This window comes from Sceloporus occidentalis, unplaced genomic scaffold (genome assembly GCF_023333645.1).
Source record: "Sceloporus occidentalis isolate IW3139 unplaced genomic scaffold, rSceOcc1.0.p SCAF_35, whole genome shotgun sequence".
Taxonomy (NCBI): Eukaryota; Metazoa; Chordata; class Lepidosauria; order Squamata; family Phrynosomatidae; genus Sceloporus; species Sceloporus occidentalis.
Genome location: NW_028317015.1, coordinates 7,488,292 through 7,512,318, shown reverse-complemented (window position 1 = coordinate 7,512,318; position 24,027 = coordinate 7,488,292). Strand labels below are relative to the sequence as shown.

The 24,027-nt window shown below is 40.9% G+C and overlaps 1 protein-coding gene across 1 annotated transcript; it reads right to left on the bottom strand.

Annotated features, from left to right (window-relative positions):
- Nucleotides 1–231: 231 nt before the first annotated feature.
- LOC149298039 (transmembrane protease serine 13-like) lies at nucleotides 232–20,220 on the bottom strand. The gene is made up of 8 exons (XM_089487900.1): nucleotides 20,107–20,220; nucleotides 7,080–7,209; nucleotides 6,177–6,284; nucleotides 5,282–5,407; nucleotides 4,202–4,334; nucleotides 3,031–3,129; nucleotides 1,008–1,174; nucleotides 232–320 (listed from the first exon to the last, which is right to left on the bottom strand). Exons 1-8 carry the CDS (start codon nucleotides 20,218–20,220, stop codon nucleotides 232–234), a joined length of 966 nt encoding a protein of 321 aa, XP_089344026.1.
- Between the last annotated feature and the right edge of the window lie 3,807 nt (nucleotides 20,221–24,027).

Sequence of the window (24,027 nt, the reverse complement as noted above, 5' to 3'; positions counted from 1 at the left end):
CATAGAATCTTGACTTCCAATATAATAAATCAGTTTGGTTAACTTCCTGAGAATTTAAGAGGGGTAATTCCCAGTGTCAATATCAGACAATTTAATAGTAATAAAATGTTTTTAAAGTATAGTTTCCAAACAGACCTGCCCGATATTGAATCATAAATCACCCATTAGCCGCTAATAGAAGTGTATCAATATGTTTCAGATATACATCACCAGGGCTTCACGTATAGGAGTTTAAGATGTCTCTCTGTTGAAGCTTCTCTTTATTATTAGATTTCGCCGTCTCCCCAGCTTCTCTATACCTTTTGCCACCTCCACAGCCTCTATTACAAAAAAAAAAAAAGGAAAAAGAACTCCTCACTTGTAGAGGCTTAATAGAGCTCGGGCCGCACAGCCCACAACGGCGTCTGTTTTTGGCGGCAGTAGCGTCAATCCAATGTCGTCCTGGCGCCGTTTGTGTATCTACGACGGCTGCCTCTTCGTTAGCCGCAGCGACTGCTGCTTCGGTGGCTGCGGCGGCCCAATAGCTGCGGTAACTGCCGCTTCAGTGGCTGCGGCGGCTGCCGCTTCGATGGCTGCGGTAGATGCGGTGGCTGCGGCGGCTGCCGCTTCGGTGGCTGCGGCCGCTGCCGCTTCGGTGGCTGCGGCGGCTGCCGCTTCGGTGGCTGCGGCCGCTACCGCTTCGGAGGCTGCGGTAACTGCCGTTTAAACGGCTGCGGCGGCTGCCGCTTCGATAGCTACAGCGGCTGCCGCATCGGTGGCTGCGGCGGCTGCCGTTTCGGTGGCTGCGGCGGCTGCCGCTTCGGTGGCAGTGGCGGCTACAATATCTACGGCGGGGGCGGCGGTGTATCACTAGCGGCGAATCAGGCGGGTCAGCCGGCTATGTCCACCTCGGCATCTCGACCTCGCGGCTCCTCCCTAAACGTACGCCCGCAACAGCGTCGTCACGTCATCTCCCCCGTCCCCAGCATATGCTATTTTTAATACAATCGCTACCCTTTGTGTTTTACCTGAAAAAGTAAAGGGTTCCCTCAGCTTCATAAGTGCAACATCATAATCATCAGTATCCGAATGATAATCCTCATGTCGAACAATGCTTGAGACACCAGAGAAAGCACGGAGGTTATAAAGTTTGACAGCTCCAGCATAAACTCTCCATTGGCTAGGAGCTGCTGTCCTGCAATAGATAGGTGTGTTAACGGCCATGGATGTATGCATCTGTTTTCATAGAGTGCTGTTATCTGTTTTCAGTCCTGTCTTCTGTAAAACCTTGTCTGTGACTTATACCTATTGTCATACTATGTATAGTGTTAAAATCAATCCATGTCTGGTGGATTATTATGTTTAGAAGATATACAAAAATACCCTACAACAAAGAAAAACTAGATGGAATGAAGAACACGGATAATGGGGAAGAGATTACTGGAAAGGAGAAGGAAATCACATAAAATAGTTTATATCAACAATGACAACAACAACAAACAAAATGTCTAAAAATGTAAATGATCATCAATCAGATCAGGAGGCCAGGGGAACCGAGCTTTTATTATGGATGGTATATTATATTATGGAATGTTTTACTCTTATTATAATTTGCTTACAGAGTAGTACAACATACCGACAGTCCTTTGTGCTGATTCAAATTATCTTCTGTTTGCTTGTCTGTGTCTAGGTTGACTAGTAGTTAGAACTATTAGGAATTAGATAACTAATGGCAGGGAATTCTACTCACTCAGAAAAGCAGTGAGATGCGGTAAGCACCCATTGGGTGTTGATGAGAGTACCACCGCAGACATGTGTAAATCGGACTCCTGACTGCTGGTGGAGACTGACTTGCCAAGGCCACTCTCCCACACTAGCCTCTGTGCCTCCGATAATTCTACTCATCTTTCTGGTTCCACAGTCTACGGAAGAAAGAGCACAAATACATAAACATACTGGACCAAGGGAGATCAGTTCTGTCCATGTAGTTATGTATTTTTGGGACAATATTCCCTTGAATTAATGGAGACCCTTATCACTTACCTGAGCATCTTACAGCCAGGTACTGACCAGAAGGACAAGGTGCACTGACGGAAAAGAGAGAAATAAATCACACCACATCACACACATTCTATCCAATTGTCAAATAGTTTGGAAAGCAGGCAGATAATTATTGTTTTCAATACATTTGGGGTAAATTTTAAGCCCTTTTCATTGTGATGTTTTGTGACAAAGCAGATGTATCTCTGTCTTTCACTGTGTGTTTGAAAGCACCAGGTATGATACCATATCTGGTTCCTTTATGAACTGGTACAGGAAGCGGGAGACTATTTAACCAATCCAATGTTTAGAGAAGAGGCTATGAGCAGCTTTGATATGTACATATGTTGTCCGTCACAAGCACATACATACATACATACATTCTTCCTTACAAAACATATATTCCATGACATATAGATGTGTGTCTTGGTCCTGTAAAATACCCTTCTGTAAAGGTGGACATTGAATTATTTCCCCTCAAATGTTTTGGATACTGGATAACAAGTTCAGTTACTTACGCTACCATTACAGTACTCCATGGACAGTTTTGATGAGAATTGTACACAACACAAATGCAATAGACAAAGGATCTGTACATTTGGATCTGTTCTATTAACCCATGCATATCCTACTAAACATACCTGGGAACCCAGAGCCTACCCTTGAGGAACACAGCCAGGCCTGCCTAATGACATTGTGGGCGTTGCTGCTGACACCAGGGGAATCACCCCCATTTATAGGGGAAATGGGCAGGGAGTGGAGCATGTCAAGACCCCTCTCCCACGACCCAGAGTATTCAGGTGTTGTCCCAGAGAACCGGCACTCCTAGAGTTTTCTGGGCCAAACCCGAAGAGTTCCCATGTATGGTACTAAAGCAGCATTTGTCTACTTAATGAAAGCTGGAAGGCTTTGGTTTCCAATACCATTGCATACATAAGAAATACTTTTTGTTGTAGTCAGATGTATTTATTAAGCATAGAGTGTACAGTTTTGGTTTTAAGTGAGTTTTACCTGTCTAGACTGCCATGGATGGTGTCTGATGTCCCAGTGCTGACCATGCCAATGTTTTGTGGGTTGTCGTTCATGGCCACCAGACTTTTTGTTGGATTTCTAAAGAAAAACAATAGAGGCAGCATTTTAAATTGACAATTTATACCAATTCCCTACTGGATTTGTCCAAGTATTATGCAAACAGAGGTTATTACAGATTACTGCAACAAAACAGCCCCAAATGTTACCTGTCTGCTGAGTGAAAGAGAGTCACAATTAGTAACCTTCGAGAGATTGAAGCAAACATTGGTGCAGCAAAAAATAAACTTCATCTACACCAAGAAAGCTGGTAAACGTCTCATTCAGTCTGAAGGATTTGTTTGCTACAGCAAGATTTTCAAGTGAACTGTGATGAATCTTCATCACAATTTTATTAGTGCCATATGAGAGACAGTCACAACCTAATCTGTGCCTTATGTGAGATACATTTTCAGAGATAACCCTGGTTGGATAAGCCCTATATAATATATCATTAAATCTCTGAGATTTCCTTCATTCATGAAACTTTCGATTACGCAAGATCTTAGTTACCTACATAATGAAGGTAAAAAAGAACCAATTGGCCAATCTAGTCTGTCAAATATACAGTGTGGTGCCATACAATAGATCTATGTAGCCCTCTAGAACATAAAATGTGGGGTAATACTGTAGTCAGGGAATGTTGCTGAACAGAAAATGGGTTAATATTGGCACCTACTTTAGCAATATGTTTTATTATATTATCAACATTAATATATATTACAAACATTTTATGTATTTTTATGGTTTAAAAAAAAGATTTTGCACTGGAAAAAGTAATGTATAATTTGTGTGTGTACACCAAACAAGGAAAAGTACAAGTACGGTTTAAATAAAATACGGTAGATATTGCAAAAAAGGGTTTGGGGTAGGAAAAAAAACTTTGTAAGGGGAGGGGTTAAACTTCAAACCTCTTTGATTTTGCTTCCATATGTTTGCCTTCCATGAATCTTTAGTCATATTTAGTCAATTTTCGCACAAATGTTTTGGTATGATAATGTTGCATCTATTTATTTTTTTGTTTTCACTTTTTAAATGATATGATATGCTTTTATATGAAGTTACCAATTGTAACCCAGTCTAACTGGAATAAAAAGTAGGAAAAATTACTCACTCTTGGAAACCAAAGCGTTGGCACACAAATGAAGGGAAGTTGTCATTAACCCCACTGGAGCATACAGGCAGCCAGAGGTTCTCTCTCTTACGAGACATGACCAGGAGCAAGGAATTATCCCATCTGAATCGTACTGCAATGTATACAAAAAGTGAATATCTGATACAGCTAGAGAAATCACTTTACAGCCCCTCATGTTCTAGACCTCATTGTAACATACCCCCCAGCAGTTAATTTGGGCAAACAGTGTTTTGGAGAGTGTGGTTAGAGATATGGCTACTTGGCAAAGGGTGTGTCTTTACCAAGACTTTTTATGCAACTTGTTGATAGATATATATGTAACCAATAGTTTTGCATTTAGAAGACAAATAGTTTATATTATTTGCACAATTTTAATAAATCAAGTTATTTCCTGCTATTTCACTAAACATCATTGTGACATTTAGGGCTGTAGAACACTGTGATACACTCATACCCAGGCAACATTATAGAATAAAGGGACATCAGGGGAAGAAAGAGGGACAGGGATGTGGACCCTGTCAGAAGTATGATTATATCTATGATCCGTAGTTGAAGGGAGGGACTTGTTGCTTTATTGTATTGTGTTAAAATGAGTTTTCAAACATTGTGTTTTCTTTTCTTAAATACTTCTAGGTTTACATGATATAATGTATTTACATTAGCCATTTGTATATGATCTAACACTGTTATCCTAGCCTAATCCACTGGACAACCACACTGACTCCCTGTGTCCTCAGCCCAATTGGTTGTCCCCCCGAGTTGCCCTCTTTCTTTCCTTTGATTCCTTCTCTGAAAGTTCTTATATAACTGCGTATGTTATTGAGCTTTTATTGTCTTTAGTGGTTATAAAGCATTGTTCTATTCCAATAAAATAGCCCTGATTCTTACTCCTTGACCAAGTCTCATCTGATTACACACTGAAAACAATAGTTCTGAGACATTACCAATGTGCAGGGAACTAATAGCCCCTGGAAGGTCCGTAGTAGACAAATTGAATGTCATCCACTACTCTATTTATCATTACAACTAAAAAACAAAACAATGATTAAAAACACATACCACATCCCATCTCATCTCCTCCTCGTGAACACTCGGCCACTCCATTACAAAGAGTTTTGTTGGGAAAACATTGCTCCCTGGGAATTGAGGAACTTGAAGAGGAGCCATTGAATGCATTTAGTTTATCTGTGGTAAAAAATAGAACATACTATAATAGTGTAGAATAACAGCAACATGTGTATGAGGGCATTGCAAGAAGATCCAGAAGCGTGTGGCTTTCCCTACATCCTCAGGGTGAACAGGTGAATTCTCAGCCTCAGTAAACTGGACCTAAGAAACATTCTACTTTTGAGTTAATGATATTTAAGCATCCAAATTAATGATCCTTTCATTTGTATATTAATAGTAAATTATCATTATTGTTTTAACATTGTTAATTTAGTGAATTACATAAAATCAGTGGCAGGGCAAGGGATCCACAATTGTTAAAATGGATTAATTAAAGCTGTTACTAGAATCACATTGCTACTGGCTGTAAACTGCCTCCCGATGCCTTCTGCTTGTGCCTGTGTACATCTTTTACAAGTCATGGTTTTTTTTATGACTACTGTTAGAAACAATTAGTAACCCACTTATGATGAACCATAACCATAAAATGGTTAATGGCGGATGAGTCTCAACTATTTTGCCATGTATGATCTTCTTGTGAATGTCCTAACAAAAATCACATAACAAAATAGGTAAAGCTGGATTACATCTACCTATTGCGCGAGTTGATAGCTGCTGTTTATGATATGCCATATACACCTTCTTCTGACATAGGCAAGGATTGAGGTACTCTTTCTATGACATGGTAGCAGCAGAGTTTTACAATAAATTATTGGAAAAGTTTCTATTAAGATATGTTGTAACCACGGTATGTGAATTCTAGGCCACATTTCTACAGATTACTTACATGCAGCGATCAGCCCCAATCCAACAAGCACAATCGTGATAACAAGGAGGATGAATATGCTGGCCCCACGACTGGAGAGACAGGAGAACAACGACACCTTGTTGGATGCTGAAAGCAAAAAAACATTGAATGTCAAGTGCAAGAGATATACAGTCAGATGTTTCAGTTCCCAAAATGTGCTGGAAAACACTCTTCTTGCTGGTGCATTTAGAAATTAGAGGTAAACATATGGATGCATAAAGCCTATGTTGTAAGAATGCCTATGTCTAGGGCTGTTCTATAAAGTGGTGAAATAACTTGAGTGGTTCCACATTATGATGAGTTTCAGGAAACAACCCAGACATGATCATCTTCTATTACTTAAATGCATGGCTGATTTTCTGTTGCACTTACTAGAACTAGCAGCAACATTTGACTGTACAATGGCCACTGCCAATTAAGTCATTGTGCTAAATGTGTGGCATGACATCATATCATATCATGTATGAACACTTAGCATTGTATCCTAGTACTGCTTTTCATAGTTATGGTTCAATGTTCCTCTTCCATTGCATTGGAGTCTTCTTGCCCATTTGGTTTTGTTTCTACTGCTATTAAGTAGGTCTAGCTCTCACTTATCTTCCTGTGTAATCAATTAAGCTTAACTGGCTTCAGAGTGCAACCTTTCTGCTCATGTTATTTCCCCTTAAAGCTACATTCGTAATAAAAAAATGGGGCTCTCATCCAAGGTATGCGGAGTCCCCTATTTGTGTGAAAGCAGAAAAATAGCCAGGTAACCCTCTGTGCATGACTGGCAATTAAGTGTGAAGACATCAGTACCAGTACATGTGGTCTGTGTTACATGCCTGTCATAGAAAATATCGTAGTCTAATTGTTGACCCACCCCAGCCGCATGATACTTACGGGGTCTGTTGATAACATAGTGGGGCTGAGGAGGTCCTGGTTGTATGGTATATGGTCGATAGTGGGTACCAAGGTTCCCAGGTTGGTGAGGAACAGATGGATAGGGTGCATATGGAGAACCAGGATATGCCTTTTAAAAAAATGAAATAATAGGTAAGATGCCAATTCTGACCAACTAGGTCCTTGATAAAATTGATTTTGTTTCTTTTACCAAGCAAAAGTGGCAAAAAAAGGCTTCAAATATAAAAATATGGATATCATATATATTGCTATATTGTTGAATACCACTTTAAATACACAAACTGTTGGGAAAATGTTATATTTTTCTAACCTAATTCTGCACCACCATATGCTTGTCTGATATACAATATATTACATTTATATTTTTATTGACTGAACACCAATATAATAACTTATAGTTTTGCAGTATAATAAAAGAGGAGGTACAATAAGTGTTGTAATAAAATAAGTCAGTAGTAAACAGACATTGTGCTTGGGGTACAATAGGTATGAATACATTAGGAAAGCAGTTCTTTGTCTATAGAGTTTACAGTGGAATTAGTACAAGGTAGGAGTGGGTAAACACACAGATACAGGAATTCTGTATACACCAGGAGAAAGGGGAAAAAAAGAAAAAGAAACCAGAGAAGGGAAAAAATAAGTAAAATACTGTAGCTGCTACCAACTCCGTGGGACAGGTCCCTGATGCTCAGAAGGAAGAATGTACAATAGTGGTGTCTTGGAGTGAGTGCTAGTTTAATAAATGGACAGTGGAAGTATCAAAACAATAATTGTAATATTTAATATTGTTTTAAAAGCATTACCAAATAAGAAATAAGCATATATAAATTAGGAATTGTACAATTTTGTTAAGTAGCATGATACTTTGCCTCTGAATTTATGTACGGACACCAAAAAATGGTGTTGTGGAGAACCTGACGAGTTTCTCAATACTGGCTTCCTCAGAGGTAAATGATTGTGAAATCGGACATGAAGAGACTGTCTTGTTTAAGAGATATGTTTATCGCTATGTGGATACATAGCAGGTGCTGCCTCACGATGCTCCCAACGGGAATAAAAACTTTTTTTAGCTGGCTAGGGGAAACAAGCCTGATAGCTGTTGGTTCTGAAGTGTAGATGATGATTCCTGAGAAATGGGGGTTGGACGAGTAAAGTTGGGATTAAATATTGTACATCTGCAAAACAGCAGATTATAATTGTTTTTGCTATCACACTGCAATTCACAATTTAGCGTAACAGTGCAACAGATAAACTATCCAAGAACAAGTATCATTTTTAGTAGATTTGATTCTATCACATGATGTCATGGGGCAGACTAAAAACATTTAAATCCACTTTAACTTCATGTCTTGCTAGCACGATATATCATTTTTTTTTATTTATTTTTTTTAACATTGCATTAGTTATTAAACAGTGAGTTCTTCTGATCAGATCCACACAGAAAAGGGGACATGTGAACTACTTTATATTGGATATTATTTTTTCTCTGTTGGCAGGTACCTGCCATTGTTTGTATGGTATTCATTTTCTCCTGATTGGATTAAAGCTTAGCTTCCTTTTGGGGACATGAATAGGGAGAAGCATATAATATTTACAGATTGGTTACCCATATTTTGGATGTGGTTATGCATCCTATGGACGCTAGGGAATACCACCTGCCTTTTGCAGCTATTATCAGCATGAGATTCAGTGTTATGTTTCCCTGGCAGATAGTTTGTCTTTCACAATCGTGGTTACATAGAAATTAGAATGCAGTTTAATGAGCCAGAGAATAACACAATGTACCAGACAGTAAACCTAACACCCTGCACCAACCTGTACAAACAAAACCACCAACCTAATCACATAAATACGCTATGCCATTTATATAAAGGGACAGGCAAGACATATTGGTCTAACACTCAGTTTTATTCTAACAATTATAATATTTTTGCCAATGCTGTTTTTGAATGCACAACCATTTCTAAATAAATTAGTAAACATCATGAAAAAGGTAGTCAGTTTTGTCGCTATATCTGTTTGGTCACTGGATGCAACAGACCTGATCTTCTTATCACTAGTTCTTCAAAAGACCCACTTCTTCTGGGAAGCTTACCAACCAACATATTGCACCTTTCCCAGCCCCACTCCTGTAGTCAGTCTTTCACCATATAGTCCATTCAGTTTGTGTATATTATATATATATATATATATATATATATATATATATATATATATATATATATATATATAACATTTAAAACTGTTTACATGGAGGAACAGTTGTCTGGCTAGTCTACCTAAGTCATTTGCACTTCACCTATTGTGTAATATACCCCCACCTCCTTCAAGGGTGTATGTTAACGTTTAAATTGTTCTATGTAATTTACTGCTATGTCTTGTTTGCTCATCATTGGCAGGTATAGGTTGAGGGAAGATCATCATGATATTTTCACTCATTTCAAATAAACTGAAGCGTTTTCATATGATATGTTGATTATAGGGAAGACCACATCAATAATTCATAGGACACTATAATATCTCAAGCTTGCATCTGTATCCAATTGGGATTATTCACTTAAATCATAATAATTAACACTATTTTATCTCACCCACCTGAGTATGCATTACAAACTGAACTACCCAGCTGAGATTCTAATATAAAAAGGTGATCATCTCTTTAGGTTATCCATTTATGCTGGAATGCTACTCAGATATCTGCCCCCTTTTCAGCAAAACTGTGGATTCTGCAAAATATCTTTGTAGGGACAGTCCCTCTTTGGAAGCTTGGACCTCTGTAATCATGCACAGTATATCTTTGTAGCAGTGTATTCAAACAAAGTCATCTATGAAGTCCTGCATTCATACAATACATTGATCCAGAACTCCATCCAGGGCTGGACTGGAGATAATGAGGAGGCCCTGGAACATTAAGGGCTGGCAGCTGCCTAATGACTGAAGGGTGGCTGACGGCTGGATGGGCACACACAGCGAGTGGCCAGGCATAACCAGCCGGTGCCCACACACTACAGCAACCGACCTCGTGATTAGGTATATATAGGGCACTACATTTGATATTTATACATCACAGAGACCAACAGTAATCTGTGCTTAAAGTAAGAGAAATGCATGTGTATTTATGTCGTTGTTCCTGGTGATTAACTGAATTATATAACTAGCCAGAAATAGCACACGAAGGTTAGTAAAGCTCCACCCAGCAAACGCTTCCTAATAATAAGTGTCAATTTTTGAGCTGTTGGAAGGCATCCATAATCATAATGACATAAACTGTGACATACATTATACTGTACGTTTGTGAAATAGTTACTATAAATACCACATACAGAGGTACATATTGTTCAAACTATTTCCAGTAATATAAGGTTTGTTCACTGCATTTCTCAGTTTTGTCATATTGGGACTCGTTGAAGTAACTGCCTTGGGAACAAAACTACAGGTGACTCAATTCCAAGTCTGTGGAAAGTCCGGTGGGGGCCATCGAAGTTATATTTCCACAAACAAAACAGTAAAAAGCAAAACAATAATCTTCCGCTAACTTTCCCACACAGGCCATGCAGCCAATGATGTCAGACGCAGTGTGAAAAAGAGTGCAAAAATCACACTGCATTCATTCATAGGCAAGGGAGCGCTTGTTAGATTATATCCAGGGCTGGCCTTAGGTGTTCAGGGGCACCTGTGCGGGCCATCCCCGTGACACACCTTATCTCTCCCTTTTTTCTTTATCGGTCCTCTTTCTTCTTATCTCTCTCCTTCTCTATCTTATACAGTATCTCTTTCTTTATATCTCCTCCCCTTTATCTCTGTTTTCTTTCTCATTATCTCTCCTCTTATTTTCCCCATCCTTCTTACTCACTATATGATCAACCTTGTGCTTGCTTTATATTGGGCCTGTTAGAGGGAGTTCAATAATTTCCCCAACTGGCCCTAATGCAGCAGGTGTAAAAAAGAAAGGGTTGGCACTTCAAAATGTTTAGTTCATACCTCCCAACATTTTACATTTTATAAAGGACACTTTAAGAGGTGTAGTTGCCACAGGCATACATTACAGTACATTGGGTACAGCTGTATAGCATGCCCCCCAACTGTCTCGATTTAGACGTGATGTCTGGATAGAGACCCAAAATCAGGACTGGGGGGCATGCTATACAGGGGCAGAGGAAGGGTGAGGCCAGGGCCGGACTGGCCCACCAGGATACCGGGAAATTTCCTGGTGGGACGGGCGGCCGGCAGACCAACATTCAAAACAGCTGCTGAGCGGCTGCGAGCGGGATTGAAAGCCTCTTCCGGACGCCGGCGCCTAAAGAAATTAAAGGGGCTGGCGTGCACGCAGCGCGCCACCCAATGGCTGTGCCTCAGCTCTTTGCCCCACCCCTTTTAAGACGTTGGAGTGCTGAGGCACGGCCATTGGGCGGCGCGGTGCGTGCACACCAGCCCCTTTAATTTCATGAACGCTGGCCTCCACCCGCTGCCCCCACCAGACACCAGGGAGTCAGAAGCAGTGGTAAGTCGGGGGGGGGGGAGGTGTTATATAGGGGCATAAGGCTTTTCTGGAGGCAGAGCGACCCATGATATGCCTTTTAACCCCCTATATGCCACTCTGCCTCCAGAAATGCCTTATACCCCTAAATTCCACTCTAGCATATAGGCAGAGTGGCAAGCCTGGGGGCAGATGTGCATAGCTGGGGGGGGCAGGCTGGCAAATAAAACGGAAATAAAAACTAAAAATTACTCAATCATAGCTTTTATTAAAAATGAAACAGTTTACATGAATTAATGAAGAAATAAAAGTTTCTTACAAGAATATTGTGAAGAATAATGTGATCAATGTTTTGTTGCACTGAATAAAATTGAACTTTTTCATCTAAAATGTTTTGCAGTAGCAAATGTTTTGATTACAAAATCAAAGGGCAGTGCACATGTATATGTGTGTGTGTATATAAGGGCAGTGCACATGTATATGTGTGTGTGTATAAGGGCAGTGCACATGTATATGTGTGTGTGTGTGTAAGGGCAGTGCACATGTATATGTGTGTGTAAGGGCAGTGCACATGTATGTGTGTGTGTAAGGGCAGTGCACATGTATGTGTGTGTGTAAGGGCAGTGCACATGTATGTGTGTGTGTAAGGGCAGTGCACATGTATGTGTGTGTGTAAGGGCAGTGCACATGTATGTGTGTGTGTAAGGGCAGTGCATGTGTAAATGTGTGTGTAAGGGCAGTGTACGTGTATATATTTTTCTTTAAGGGCAGTGTACATGTATATGTGTGTGTTTAAGGGCAGTGTACGTGTATATGTGTGTGTAAGGGCAGTGTACGTGTATGTGTGTGTGTGTAAGGGCAGTGTACGTGTATATGTGTGCATGTAAGGGCAGTGTACGTGCACAGTGTATGTGTGTGTGTAATGGCAGTGTATGTGTATATGTGTGTGTGTAAAGGCAGTGTGTAGGGGTCCTGGGAGGGAGGCTAACATTAGCCTTTTTTAATTAAAAAATCTCTGCTGCTGTGGACTACTCTTCCAATGATGCTCAGCCAGCATTATGGTGGACACTTGGGTGGCTGAGAATCATAGGAATTTTAGTTCACAGCTAGCAGCTTTACTGTTGCTGCACTCCCTATGACAATTCAATGTGTTGGTTATGCTTAATATGCATGACTATGCTGACAAAAATGAAGCGTGTTTTAAGTGGCGATGCAAGTGCGACATTTTAAAGTGCTATTGCTTGTATTGGTGAGTTCCGCGAGATGTAAAAAGAAAAAATAAAAGTGTCCATCTTTCACATTTTGAAATGTTGGGAGGTATGGTATAGGCCTGCCTTCAGAGGGTCCCTGGGGGCCGAGTGTCCCACACTGCTGTAATTTTTGCATCCTTACTTTGCATGCTGATCCTAAGACATCTGTACATTGAGTGGGCTAGTGGAGGGAAGGTGTGATTTGTTTATATGTAGGGTATATAGGATCCTGGCCCTGAAAAAAGTGCACAAAAAAAACACTGGTGGCAGAGGCTGATTCAGCCAAACTATTCACCAACTTCCCTGCCAGACCCAGCTTAGCCAGACAGGGGAAACCTCCTCAGATATAACACACATGTCCTGTTAGGTAATACCACTCTTGGGTCAGGGATTCTTTCCATGTCCTCTCTTTGCCCTGAGAGCACAAGGGAACTACCTCAATAGTCACTTAGATTGTGAGGCTTCAAAAGATTGAAACATCCAGTTGATGTATGTTCTGTACTGGATCCCACAGACATCTAGTCTACAAAATCTGGCATGGATTTTCCACTGGTAGGGGGAAAGCATAATTGGCCCACCCTGCTCTACAGTTTCTGCACCACAGGTATCCATATACACGATTTGTACAGCAACTGTGCCCAAAAGCCAGACAAATCATCCCATCCACAGTATAAATATAATATATATATATATATATATATAATTAAACACTCATCTAGAGACACCAGACAAGCCAGAAGGCTTGTTTTTCCCTCATGGTGCTGCCACAACCACAGGGGATTAGAGGGTGACTTAACCCTTTAGGGCCAGCAGCTACTAAATGCCATACATGTTGCCACCAGCTGGATACACATAGCTCCACATTACATTTTTATACCTGGAGCAGGCGTATCACTAAGTACATCAGCCACTGGTCTACCATATGGCCAGTCCGAGCCTGCCTAGACATCACGCACTAAATGTTAGTAGACATGTCACTTTATGCTTTCATGTAAAGGTTTAACCTGTTGAAAATACAGAAATATTTAAGAAGCTTGGCGGTTTCTATGGCAGCAGCCCAACAATGCCTGCATTTGTATCCTATTACAGATAAACATTCTCTGAAAAAAAGTCATACATAATTTGACATGATTATAACTATTTCTGGGAAGGGATTTAGGCTTTCAACAGCATTAAATTTGTTGTTTCTAGTGCTGCAAAGTAGCTAAATATAATTTTATTAAAGTAGACCTAAAAATAACTGAACCTCAACATCAATAAAGCAGTTGTGTATCACGCAAGGTCTGTAAAGAAATGGTTGGATGGCTTTGGTGTGAAAGAACTTGAATGGCTGCACACAGCCCTGACCTCAACCCCATCGAACACCTTTGGGGTGAACTGCAACAGAGATTGCGAGCCAGAACCTCTTGCCCAACATCAGTGCCTGACCTCACAAAAGCTCTACTGGATGAATGGGCAAAAATTCTCATAGAAACGCTCCAAAATCTTGTGAAAGGTCTTCTCAAAATAGTGGAAGCTGTTATAGCTACTAAGGGGGACCAACTACATATTAATGTCTATGTGTTTAGAATGCAATGTCATCAAAGTCTCTGTCGGTGTAATTTTGTCCATATAGTGTGAGTATATATATATATTGCCTGAGTGGTTCTTATCTTTCATCAGTTTCTATTTATGACCCACTGATTTTCCTCCAGAATAAGGCGTAGCAGTAGAATACAGAGGAGCACCTAGAAATTACCCATTGAAGCTTTATATTTAGGATTATATACTAAAAGGCGCTGTACATACCTCTGTCTTAATTGAGCACTCCTAATAATAACAAAACAATTAAAAGGACAAAAACAAGACACTCATGTGAAAGCAATAATTATTTAGCATTCTAATGCAATAAGTTTCAAAGTGTTCAAAGCAAATACTGAATAAACTAATATGGTGGCTTCGTAAATATCTCTTTGCTAATCTCTTTGGTCCCTTCCCATCATACAAGTCGCCAGGCATTGAATGTCCATAAGAGCGACTCTTTTGGTCCCCTGCAGGGGGGGTTCGTGGTTTAAGTATGAGATAACCGCTCTGAGCAGCTTGGCCTGGGAGGACCAATGGCTTTGGCGCCAGGATTTTACAAGTCCATAAGAGCGACTCTATTGGTTGCTGGCTCCTCTAACATCAACCAATGAAGGGAAGCTTATGAGAACACAGAAAAGGGTTGGCTATGAATGACTTATTATATTAAATAATATTCCAGTGTATTCAAATTCCTTATCTACGTGTATGTTTATTGTACAGAGCTGCATAGCATGCTTATACGCAAATAATAATATAGATTTTTTTTTTATCATATTCTCTTAGCACCAGCATCTGGTTAGTGTTTTGTGCTGGCGCTGTATAAATAAATCTAATGTATGTCTTTTGTTTGAGATCCAATGCTGTGTGCCAGATGATTGTTTCCGTGACCTCCAAGCATGTTGTCAAAAACCTGCTGTATCTTTCATCTGCAGTGCATGAATGGTAGGCATATTGGCTTAAAACCAAACACTCATGAATTGTACATGCTAGCTCTGGTACTTTAAGGCGAGCAGCTAAAAATGATGTCCATGTACATGCTTCCCAAATGTCCCGTGTTATGTGGGAACGTCCTGATTTGGAGGAAGAGTCGGTGACCCCAATTTCATTCTCCTCTGTCTGGGGCACTGAAAAATACGTATCGTGCATGTGCATAATTGTGTGCATGCCCAGTAGCCCTACCTCCCTAGCTGTCCCTCTGGCTTGATTTGCTGGGGGTATAATTTGGGAGATATGTATGCGGCTGACTGCTGAATTCACGCAGCTAAACACTACTAGCCCACAACTTCCCTTAAGAGGCCCAAATCTGCACCATCTTCTCCGCCCCATTTGCCAGATGGCCAGTCTGGGCAAGGCCTACTTGCTCTTACATTCAAATGCATTTTTACTCAGGAATAAATACAATAATGTATTGTGCTCATCCTCTACAGAAGGTTACTCGGCTTTTATCTAAATTAGCCTTGCTTGGAAAGTTACAGCTTTTGTCACATTGCTACTGCTGGAGTTCCTAAAGGTAAAATTTCTTTTTTATCCAACTTTGCGTGATCAGTTAACATGTGTCTCATTCCATTAACATATAGAGTAACCACGTCAGTCATTTTTCCAGGACAGATACATATTTCACATGTTCATGACCAACACATATAAATTTATGCCCCGCAAGGCAAAATTATGTGTGCTGCTCAGGAACATGTGAAACACGTATGTGTCCTGGGAAAAAAGTCCAGCACAACAAAGTATCAGTGAAACGTTATGGCGCATACATGACATTTAGTCATATGCCCATCATAATGATTGTTGTTGCCTACCTTTACAAGGGTTAAACACATCACGAATATTCACACAATACCCAAATTACAGACTTCTCTACATCTGACCATGTCTTGTCATGTCGATCATTTAATATGCTGCAGCTTTTAAATCAGCAATTTTGTAATCTACACCTGAAGATTAAAAAAACCCAACTCGTTGATTAACCCTTTCGCCTCCAGGAGGATTATGTAATAAATTGCTCGTACATCCCATGGCCAAACGATTAGCGGCAATGTAGCAGTAGTCTGGCCAGGAACCAGTTTAACATAATAACATTCAATTTGATGTCAGGTAGGTCCCAACGTCATCACTCTTGTTTGCCCGTCTACCACTTCATAAGCAGCGCAGGCTATTTTGGTAAAAATTCTTTTTAAGGCAGCCTCATTGTCAGTTTAAGTGCTGTAATTACCTCCAATGTATCAAACACCCATATAATATTACAAACTATTTGATGATCACAACAGATGATTACACAAATAGCAAAAATGGTACCAAATTTACATGAATAAATGCATTGAATAAGCTAATTAAATTAAATTTCAGAAAATGGCTTTTAAAGTGGCTGTATGTTAGTTGCATTTATTTAACACAGGCCAGTAAACTTTTTCCACATCACTGGCATAAGCTCAGGATGCTACAGGTAGTATTTGCTTAAATGTTAATAAAAAATAATCTTTTATATTAGAACATTTTGTAATAATTTACAAAATGAACTACACCGCATTATATTCTACATAGCACCATGGTAAAGAAACAGGCATAAAGAATTCTATTGATAAGAAATGCATTCCTCATTTATTATCTCCTTCCTCAGTCCTGTTGAATATCCATTGCTTCCATTGTCTAAACTGATTTCTAGGCAGTTTCGTACTTTAAAGTATTTTTAGAATATAATTGATTTAGTCAAATAATATACTCTACCCTATGCCAGTCTGATAACAATAACATATAAAATTACTTTTCTTCTCTCTACTCTGTCTCTCTTCTGTTACACTGTGTCTGCTAAAACCTCTCTTATCTCTTTTTCTCTATGCTAATATCACACATCACATTAAAAAGTATTCAAGGTTAAGAGTAGCTATTAAAATACTTTTCAAATATATTTAATCCCGCTGCATTTTTCAGGAGTCGCTTTGAAAAGTGCACTTCCCTTTTATTTCAGGTAGTTGTAAATATAATGAAACACTTACCGGTGGAGGTTCCATGGATGAGCAGGTGAGATTCAGCTGAGCAGAGGTAGGAACATGATGTATACTGATCAAAGGTATATCGTGGTATCCTTCCCAAATATTACTCCTCCTCTTTCCAGGTTAGAATCTCTCCCCCACCCACACAGGCAGTACCTGTCCTCTGTTCTGAGGACAGGAAATGCGGTGGCTTGTGTGATACCTGTCCTACTTACCTTTCTGTTCCAGGTAATGGTTCTCCTCCCCTTACCTATGTACCATGTAAAATTCCCTGTTCTGCTCTGTTCTAGTGTGTAATTCCCTTGCACCTGTCCCAGGTATTTTTCTCAACATGCAGGTTAACTGCAACCCTCCCTTCTGCTGCCTCCCAGACTCACCTAACCTGTCACACCAGCCTCGGTTATAAAGCATTTCCTGTCACTGCACCATTGGTCTCATTTCCTTCAGGCCTTCATAGGGGAGGGGGAGTTCATGACTATGGAGGGGACACAGTCATATGGTTTAGTAAAGTCCATACTTTACAGCAGGATGGTGATTATGTGTAATGAGCAACTCTGGTGCACAGTGCTAAAAATTTGAAACAAGTTTTCTCTTCTACTCTCTCTCTTCCACCTCAACCACCAAATAGATTGTAAGGTCACAAGAGCAGGGCCCTCTTCTCCTTCTCTACCAATATGCTGTAATGTGTGCTAATGTTGTAATTTTACGTTGTCTTTCTTAAACATTTTCACTGTTCCCTAATGTACAGCAACAGGGCATAGGGCTAACACAGCTAAAACCAGGGGGCAGATTGCTCTTTTTGGCAATCAGAACCCTTGGTTTGCTTCTGCTCAAAGGCCTGGTTGCAATGGATATCTCTGACCTACCCAGCTAGCCCACTAACACTATGAGGACTTTATCCCATTCCCATGGCCTCCCATGTTTAATTAAAAATAACTAATCGACACCATCTCCATGTCCTACAATGTTTAATGAAATGTCTTCCCTGCCCCCTTGTCCTATGACCCCCCATATATTACACCTCCCCTTCCTTTGTCCTGGGTTTACCCTTTTTCATAAAGGTCACCAATAGTTTACTTGTCACATCCTGAACCATGTGGTCCATAAACCATACCCCTGGCATGTTAGAGGTTGTCATGTCCAGGGCCAGACTTATTGCTAGATGACTCAGGCAGCTGACTAGGGCACCTGGACCACTGAGGGTGCAATGTGGGTTACCCCACAATATGTCTCCAATGTGTGAAAGGAAGCCGTTGAAGTGCTGTGATAGATGAACAAAACAAAAAGGGTCTATGGCAGGGCCAGATTGGGGATGATAAAGCGGCCCAGGAACTTTAAAGATGGCAGCATTTGAGAGGCCACACATTATGTTTCTATGCTCACACAACAAGCGACAATCATATTCTGTAGTACTGGCCTTGGTCACTTCTAGGCTTGTCTGGGGACTGGAGCTTGTTTAGCGCCCATTATTTAGAAATAATATTTTTGTGATACTTTCCTGGTAAGAAGTCACATCAACATTTGTCTTTAGTGATAAGCCCTTTAAGAGCAGTTTGGCATCAAAACCAAAGATTTAACACATCTCTTTTATATAAATGAACACTATATGCTTTCGCTGGAATGGGTGTAGATATTTCCTGGTACATTTTGATCTGCTAAGATAAAAATATGGCATTGTGTTTACACAATCTACATTTGGTTGAACTGGTTTTTTTAGTTACAGTCCCTCCATTTGTTATTAGAGGTATCCTCGTGAATAAACCCTGTATGATTTCTGAGTGATTCACAACCTCGCCCAGATCTGAGCAGGAACAATAACAGACTATTACATACAGATGACAATGTGTAATTTTAATGCAAGGAGTCTTTGATAACCACATAGCCAGGGTGCGATTTATCTTAAATAATGTGGTATGTATAAAAAGGTTTAGAGGTTCTTGGAAACTGTATAAATCATCATAACTATATAAACCATCATCTAAGAAATAGAACATTAGAGGACTGCTTTTTGTTACAGTACGGTGAATTATTTCAGGAAATCTACTGGCAAGAGGTGTGACACTGGGTTACCTTGAGACTGTTTGATTTGATTATGACACAATTATATATATATATATATACATATACCGATCAGCCATAACATTCTGACCACTGACAGGTGAAGTAAATAACACTGATAATCTTGTTATTATGGCACCTGTCAGTGTGTGGGGGGGGTATATTAGGCAGCAAGTAAACATTAAGTCCTTAAAGTTGATATGTTAGAAGCAGGAAAAATGGATCTGAGTGACTTTGACAATTGTGATGGCTAGACGACTTGGTCAGAGCATTTTCAAAACTGGCGCTCGCAAGGAAAATCGGTGAACCGGCGACAGGGTCATGGGCAGTCAAGGCTCACTGATGCACGTGGTGGGCGAAAGCTGGCTCATGCGGTCAAATCCAACAGACGAGCTACTGTAGTTCAAATTGCTGAAAACGTTTCTTGCAGGTTTACATAGAAACGTGTCAGAACATATCGTGCATCACAATTTGTTGTGTATGGGGCTGCGTAGCCACAGACCAGTCAGATGCCCGTGCTGATCCCTGTCCACTGCCGAAAGCGCCTACAATGGGCACTTGAGAATAAGAACTGGACCACAGAGAAATGGAAGGTGGCCTGGTTTGATAAATCACGGTTTTTTTACATCACATGGATCGCCGGGTATGTGTGCGTCGCTTACCTGGCACCAGGATGCATCTATGAAGGCCTCACCTCGCAATTTACAGGACTTAAAGGGCCTGCTGCTAACGTCTTGGTGCTTGATACCACAGCACGGAGGTCTAGTGGAGTCCATGCTTCAACAGGTCAGGGCTGTTTTGGCACCAAAAGTGGGACCTACACAATATTAGGCAGGTGGTCATAATTGTTATGCTGATCCGTTGTGCTCAAAAGTTAGCATACCCCGGCAGAAATTATGAAATGTTGGCATTGATTTTAAAAATATAACTGATCGTGCAAAAAAAACAGTCTTTTATCTAAGACCAATGATCATATGAAGCCATTTATTATCCCATAGTTTTTGGGCTCCTTTTTAAATCATAATGATAACAGATATCACCCCTTGAACGTTTGGCCGTGTTACAAACACACCAGGTGACACATACAGGTGGCTTTTTAAATTGCAATTAGTGTCTGTGTATAAATAGTCAATTTGTTAGCCCTCACGTGGATGCACTGAGCAGGCCAGATACTGAACCATGGGGAGCAGAAAAGACCTGTCAAAACACATGAGTAACAAGGTAATGGAACTTTATAAAGATGGAAAAGGATATAAAAACATATCCAAAGCCTTGAAAATGTCAGTCAGTACTGTTCAATCTCTTATTAAGAAGTGGGAAATTCGGGGATCTCTTGATACCAAGCCAAGGTCAGGTAGACCAAGAAAGATTTCAGCCACAAACTGCCAGAAGAATTGTTTTGGATACAAAGAAATATCCACAGGTAACCTCAGGAGAAATACAGGCTGCTCTGGTTGTTTCAAGGAGCACAATATGACAATACTTGAACATAAATAAGCTGTGTGGTCGAGTTGCCAGAAGGAAGCCTGTGCCAAAGCCACAAAATAGGCCAGTTGCAATACGCCCAACAACACCATGACATGCGTCACAGCTTCTGGCACACTGTAATTTGGAGTGACGAGACCAAAATACAGCTTTATGGTCACAACCATAAGGGTTATGTTTGGAGAGGGGTCAATAAGGCCTATAGCGAAAAATATACCATCCCCTCTATGAAGCATGGTGGTGGCTCACTGATGTTTTTGGAGTCTGTGAGCTCTAAAGGCATATGGAATCTTGTGAAAATAGATGGCAAGATGAATGCAGCATGTTTTCAGAAAATACTGGCAGACAATTTGCATTCTTCCGCTAGAAAGCTGTGCATGAGACGCTCTTGGACTTTCCTGCACAACAATGACCCTAACCACAAGGCCAAGTTGATCCTCCAGTGGTTACAGCAGAAAAAGTTCTGGAGTGTCCATCACAGTCTTCTGACCTTAATATCATCAAGCAACTCTGGGGAGATCTCAAATGTGTGATTCATGCAAGTCAGCCAAAGACTTTGCATGACCTGGAGCCATTTTGCCATGAAGAATGGGCAGCTATACCACCTGCAAGAATTTGGGGCCTCATAGACAACTATTACAAAAGACCGTTGTATCCTACAGTTGAATATGAATCCCATAATAAATAAAATAAATGTGTTTTGCCTGCTCACTCATGTTTTCTTTAAAAATGGTACATATATTACCAATTTTCCAAGGGTATGCAAACTCTTGATCACAACTGTGTATATATATATATATATATATATATGTGTGTGTGTATATATACCGTATTTGCTCGATTATAAAACAAGTTTTTTTCCAAACCAAATGCTCTGCAAAAAATTGGAAAACCAACAGCCATTTTAAGGTCCCCCTGTTAATTCATAATGCACCTTACTTATAGATATTCCCCTCTGCCCCCCCGATATGCCACTCTGCCCCTCAGATATGCTTTATGCCCCCTGATATGCCACTCTACTGCCTAGATATGCCACTCCCCCCCAGACTTATCAATACACCCCAGACTCCCTGGTGTCTAGCGTGGCCAGGCGGTGGACGTCTGCGCGATGCACACGGACAACCTCTGCTGCCGGCACTTCCACCGGGCTTTTATGACAGAAAAGCCCCATCGGAAGTGCTGGCAGCCGAGGTCGCGCACATCGCGCAGACGTTCACCGGCTGCCAGAGAGAAGGATACAGGTCACGTGCAGCGCTGTGGGGAATCCTCCTCTCTGGCGTCTGTGCGATGCATGTAGAAAACCTCCTCTGCCGGCACTTCTGCCGGGGCTTGTGACGACAGCGGTGCTTGTCTACGCACAGTGCGCAGACGTCCACCGGCTGCCGCAAAAGGAAATCCAAGTAGGAAAGAAAAGTGCTGCTGGGGGTCTGGATCCTAACCCTGCTGCTTGCTCGCAGCAGGGCTAAATTTTTACTTTAAAGACTTAAAGTCGGGGGGAAAAGTACAGCCTATATTCAGGCAAATACGGTATATATATATATATATATCATAGCAAATACAATTATTATCTATGGGATGTAGTACATTTCTGAATATGTCTCCTTGTTTCTCATTCGGTTATTTGAATTTAAGCTTTAGTTGTCTGCTTAGGATCTTTTTTCAACTATTAACCCCCAGGAAACAACTTTTTGAAAAGGCATGCAGTAAGTTTATGGATTTTCTTCTATTTGCCAGTGGCATATTTACCTTTGGGGCTGCCCTATGCCCGAGGTAGGGCAGTGTCCCCAGCCGTCCCCCTCCACGGTCAGCATCTTGAATACATTAAAAGACGCACAGAGCCCTTAAGATATGGCGTACCGGATATGACCCTGGTGCACTATTTTTAAGGGCGCACATGGCCTTTTAATGCAGTCTTTGGAGTTCACAGCAGGGGGACTGCCACCCTCTTGGTTTTGCTAGGATAAGGAACTTCATCTTTGGACTTTAAATAACTTCTGCCATGTGCATACTGAGAAGTTCTAAACTGCCTCAGGGTGAAACAAGTTTGTTAATTACTTTTCTCTGCATTTCTAAAGTCTATGACATAAGGCAACAGAACCTGGAACACACCGGATAGGAAAATCCAACCATGAGTGATGTGTAACTGGCATTGATTTGAGTGAGACTAGGAAAACAAGAACTAGCACTTGCATCAATCAAAACACGTGGAACCTCGGCAGTGGCGTCGCTACAGAGGGCAAGGGAGGCCCCCCCTAGGTTATTCCTTGCCCCCCCTGTTGCCCCCCCGCCGAATCTGTAACCACCCAGGACAGTCCCAGTCAGGTGCTAACGACGGCACCTTGCCGTCAGTAGCACTACCTTACCTTGATGGAGGTCTGTGGACCTCCATCACCACCTACCCCGGCGATCTGCCCCTCAAACTGAAGGGCATCACCGGGGCCGATCCGCCCGGTGCCGTCTCGCGCAATGACGCGATGACGTCACTGCGCAACTTTATTAACAACTGACAATTGTCAGTTAAAGAGGTATGGGGGCATGCTGCTTAGATGCCTGTATCTCAGGCATCTAAGCAGCTACATACCCCCAACATATACCGTTGGAAAGGTAATCGCCTCACCTTTCCAACGGTATATAGATTTGGGGGTCTCTAAAGGTAGATAAAAAAAGATCAAAATTGCCTAGAGACCCCCAAATTAAATTATTTAAACATAAAGTAGTTTAACTTTAAAAAAAAAAAGTTTAAGTATTCTAGCTAAATGATCACTGTGGTAGCCAATGTTACCACAGTGATCATATAGCTATAAAAAGTTACATTCCCTTTTTAAAAATGGCCGATACTAATTTTAAATCCTATTATGCCTATGATCATGGGGTTAAATTTAGCCAACGGTAGAGGGAGGCAATTTTTGAAATCCTGATGAACTGCAAATATTATTAAAATCAGCCATTTAGCCCGTGCGGTACGTGAGTAACCATCTCATCCCTGGAGCGCCTTGCATTTTTACTGCAAAACTTATTTTTGCTGTAAAAGTGATTTTTTTTTCTCCCTTTACCATCATTTCTTTGGGATTGTAACGGGAAAGAATGGTGTGTGCTTC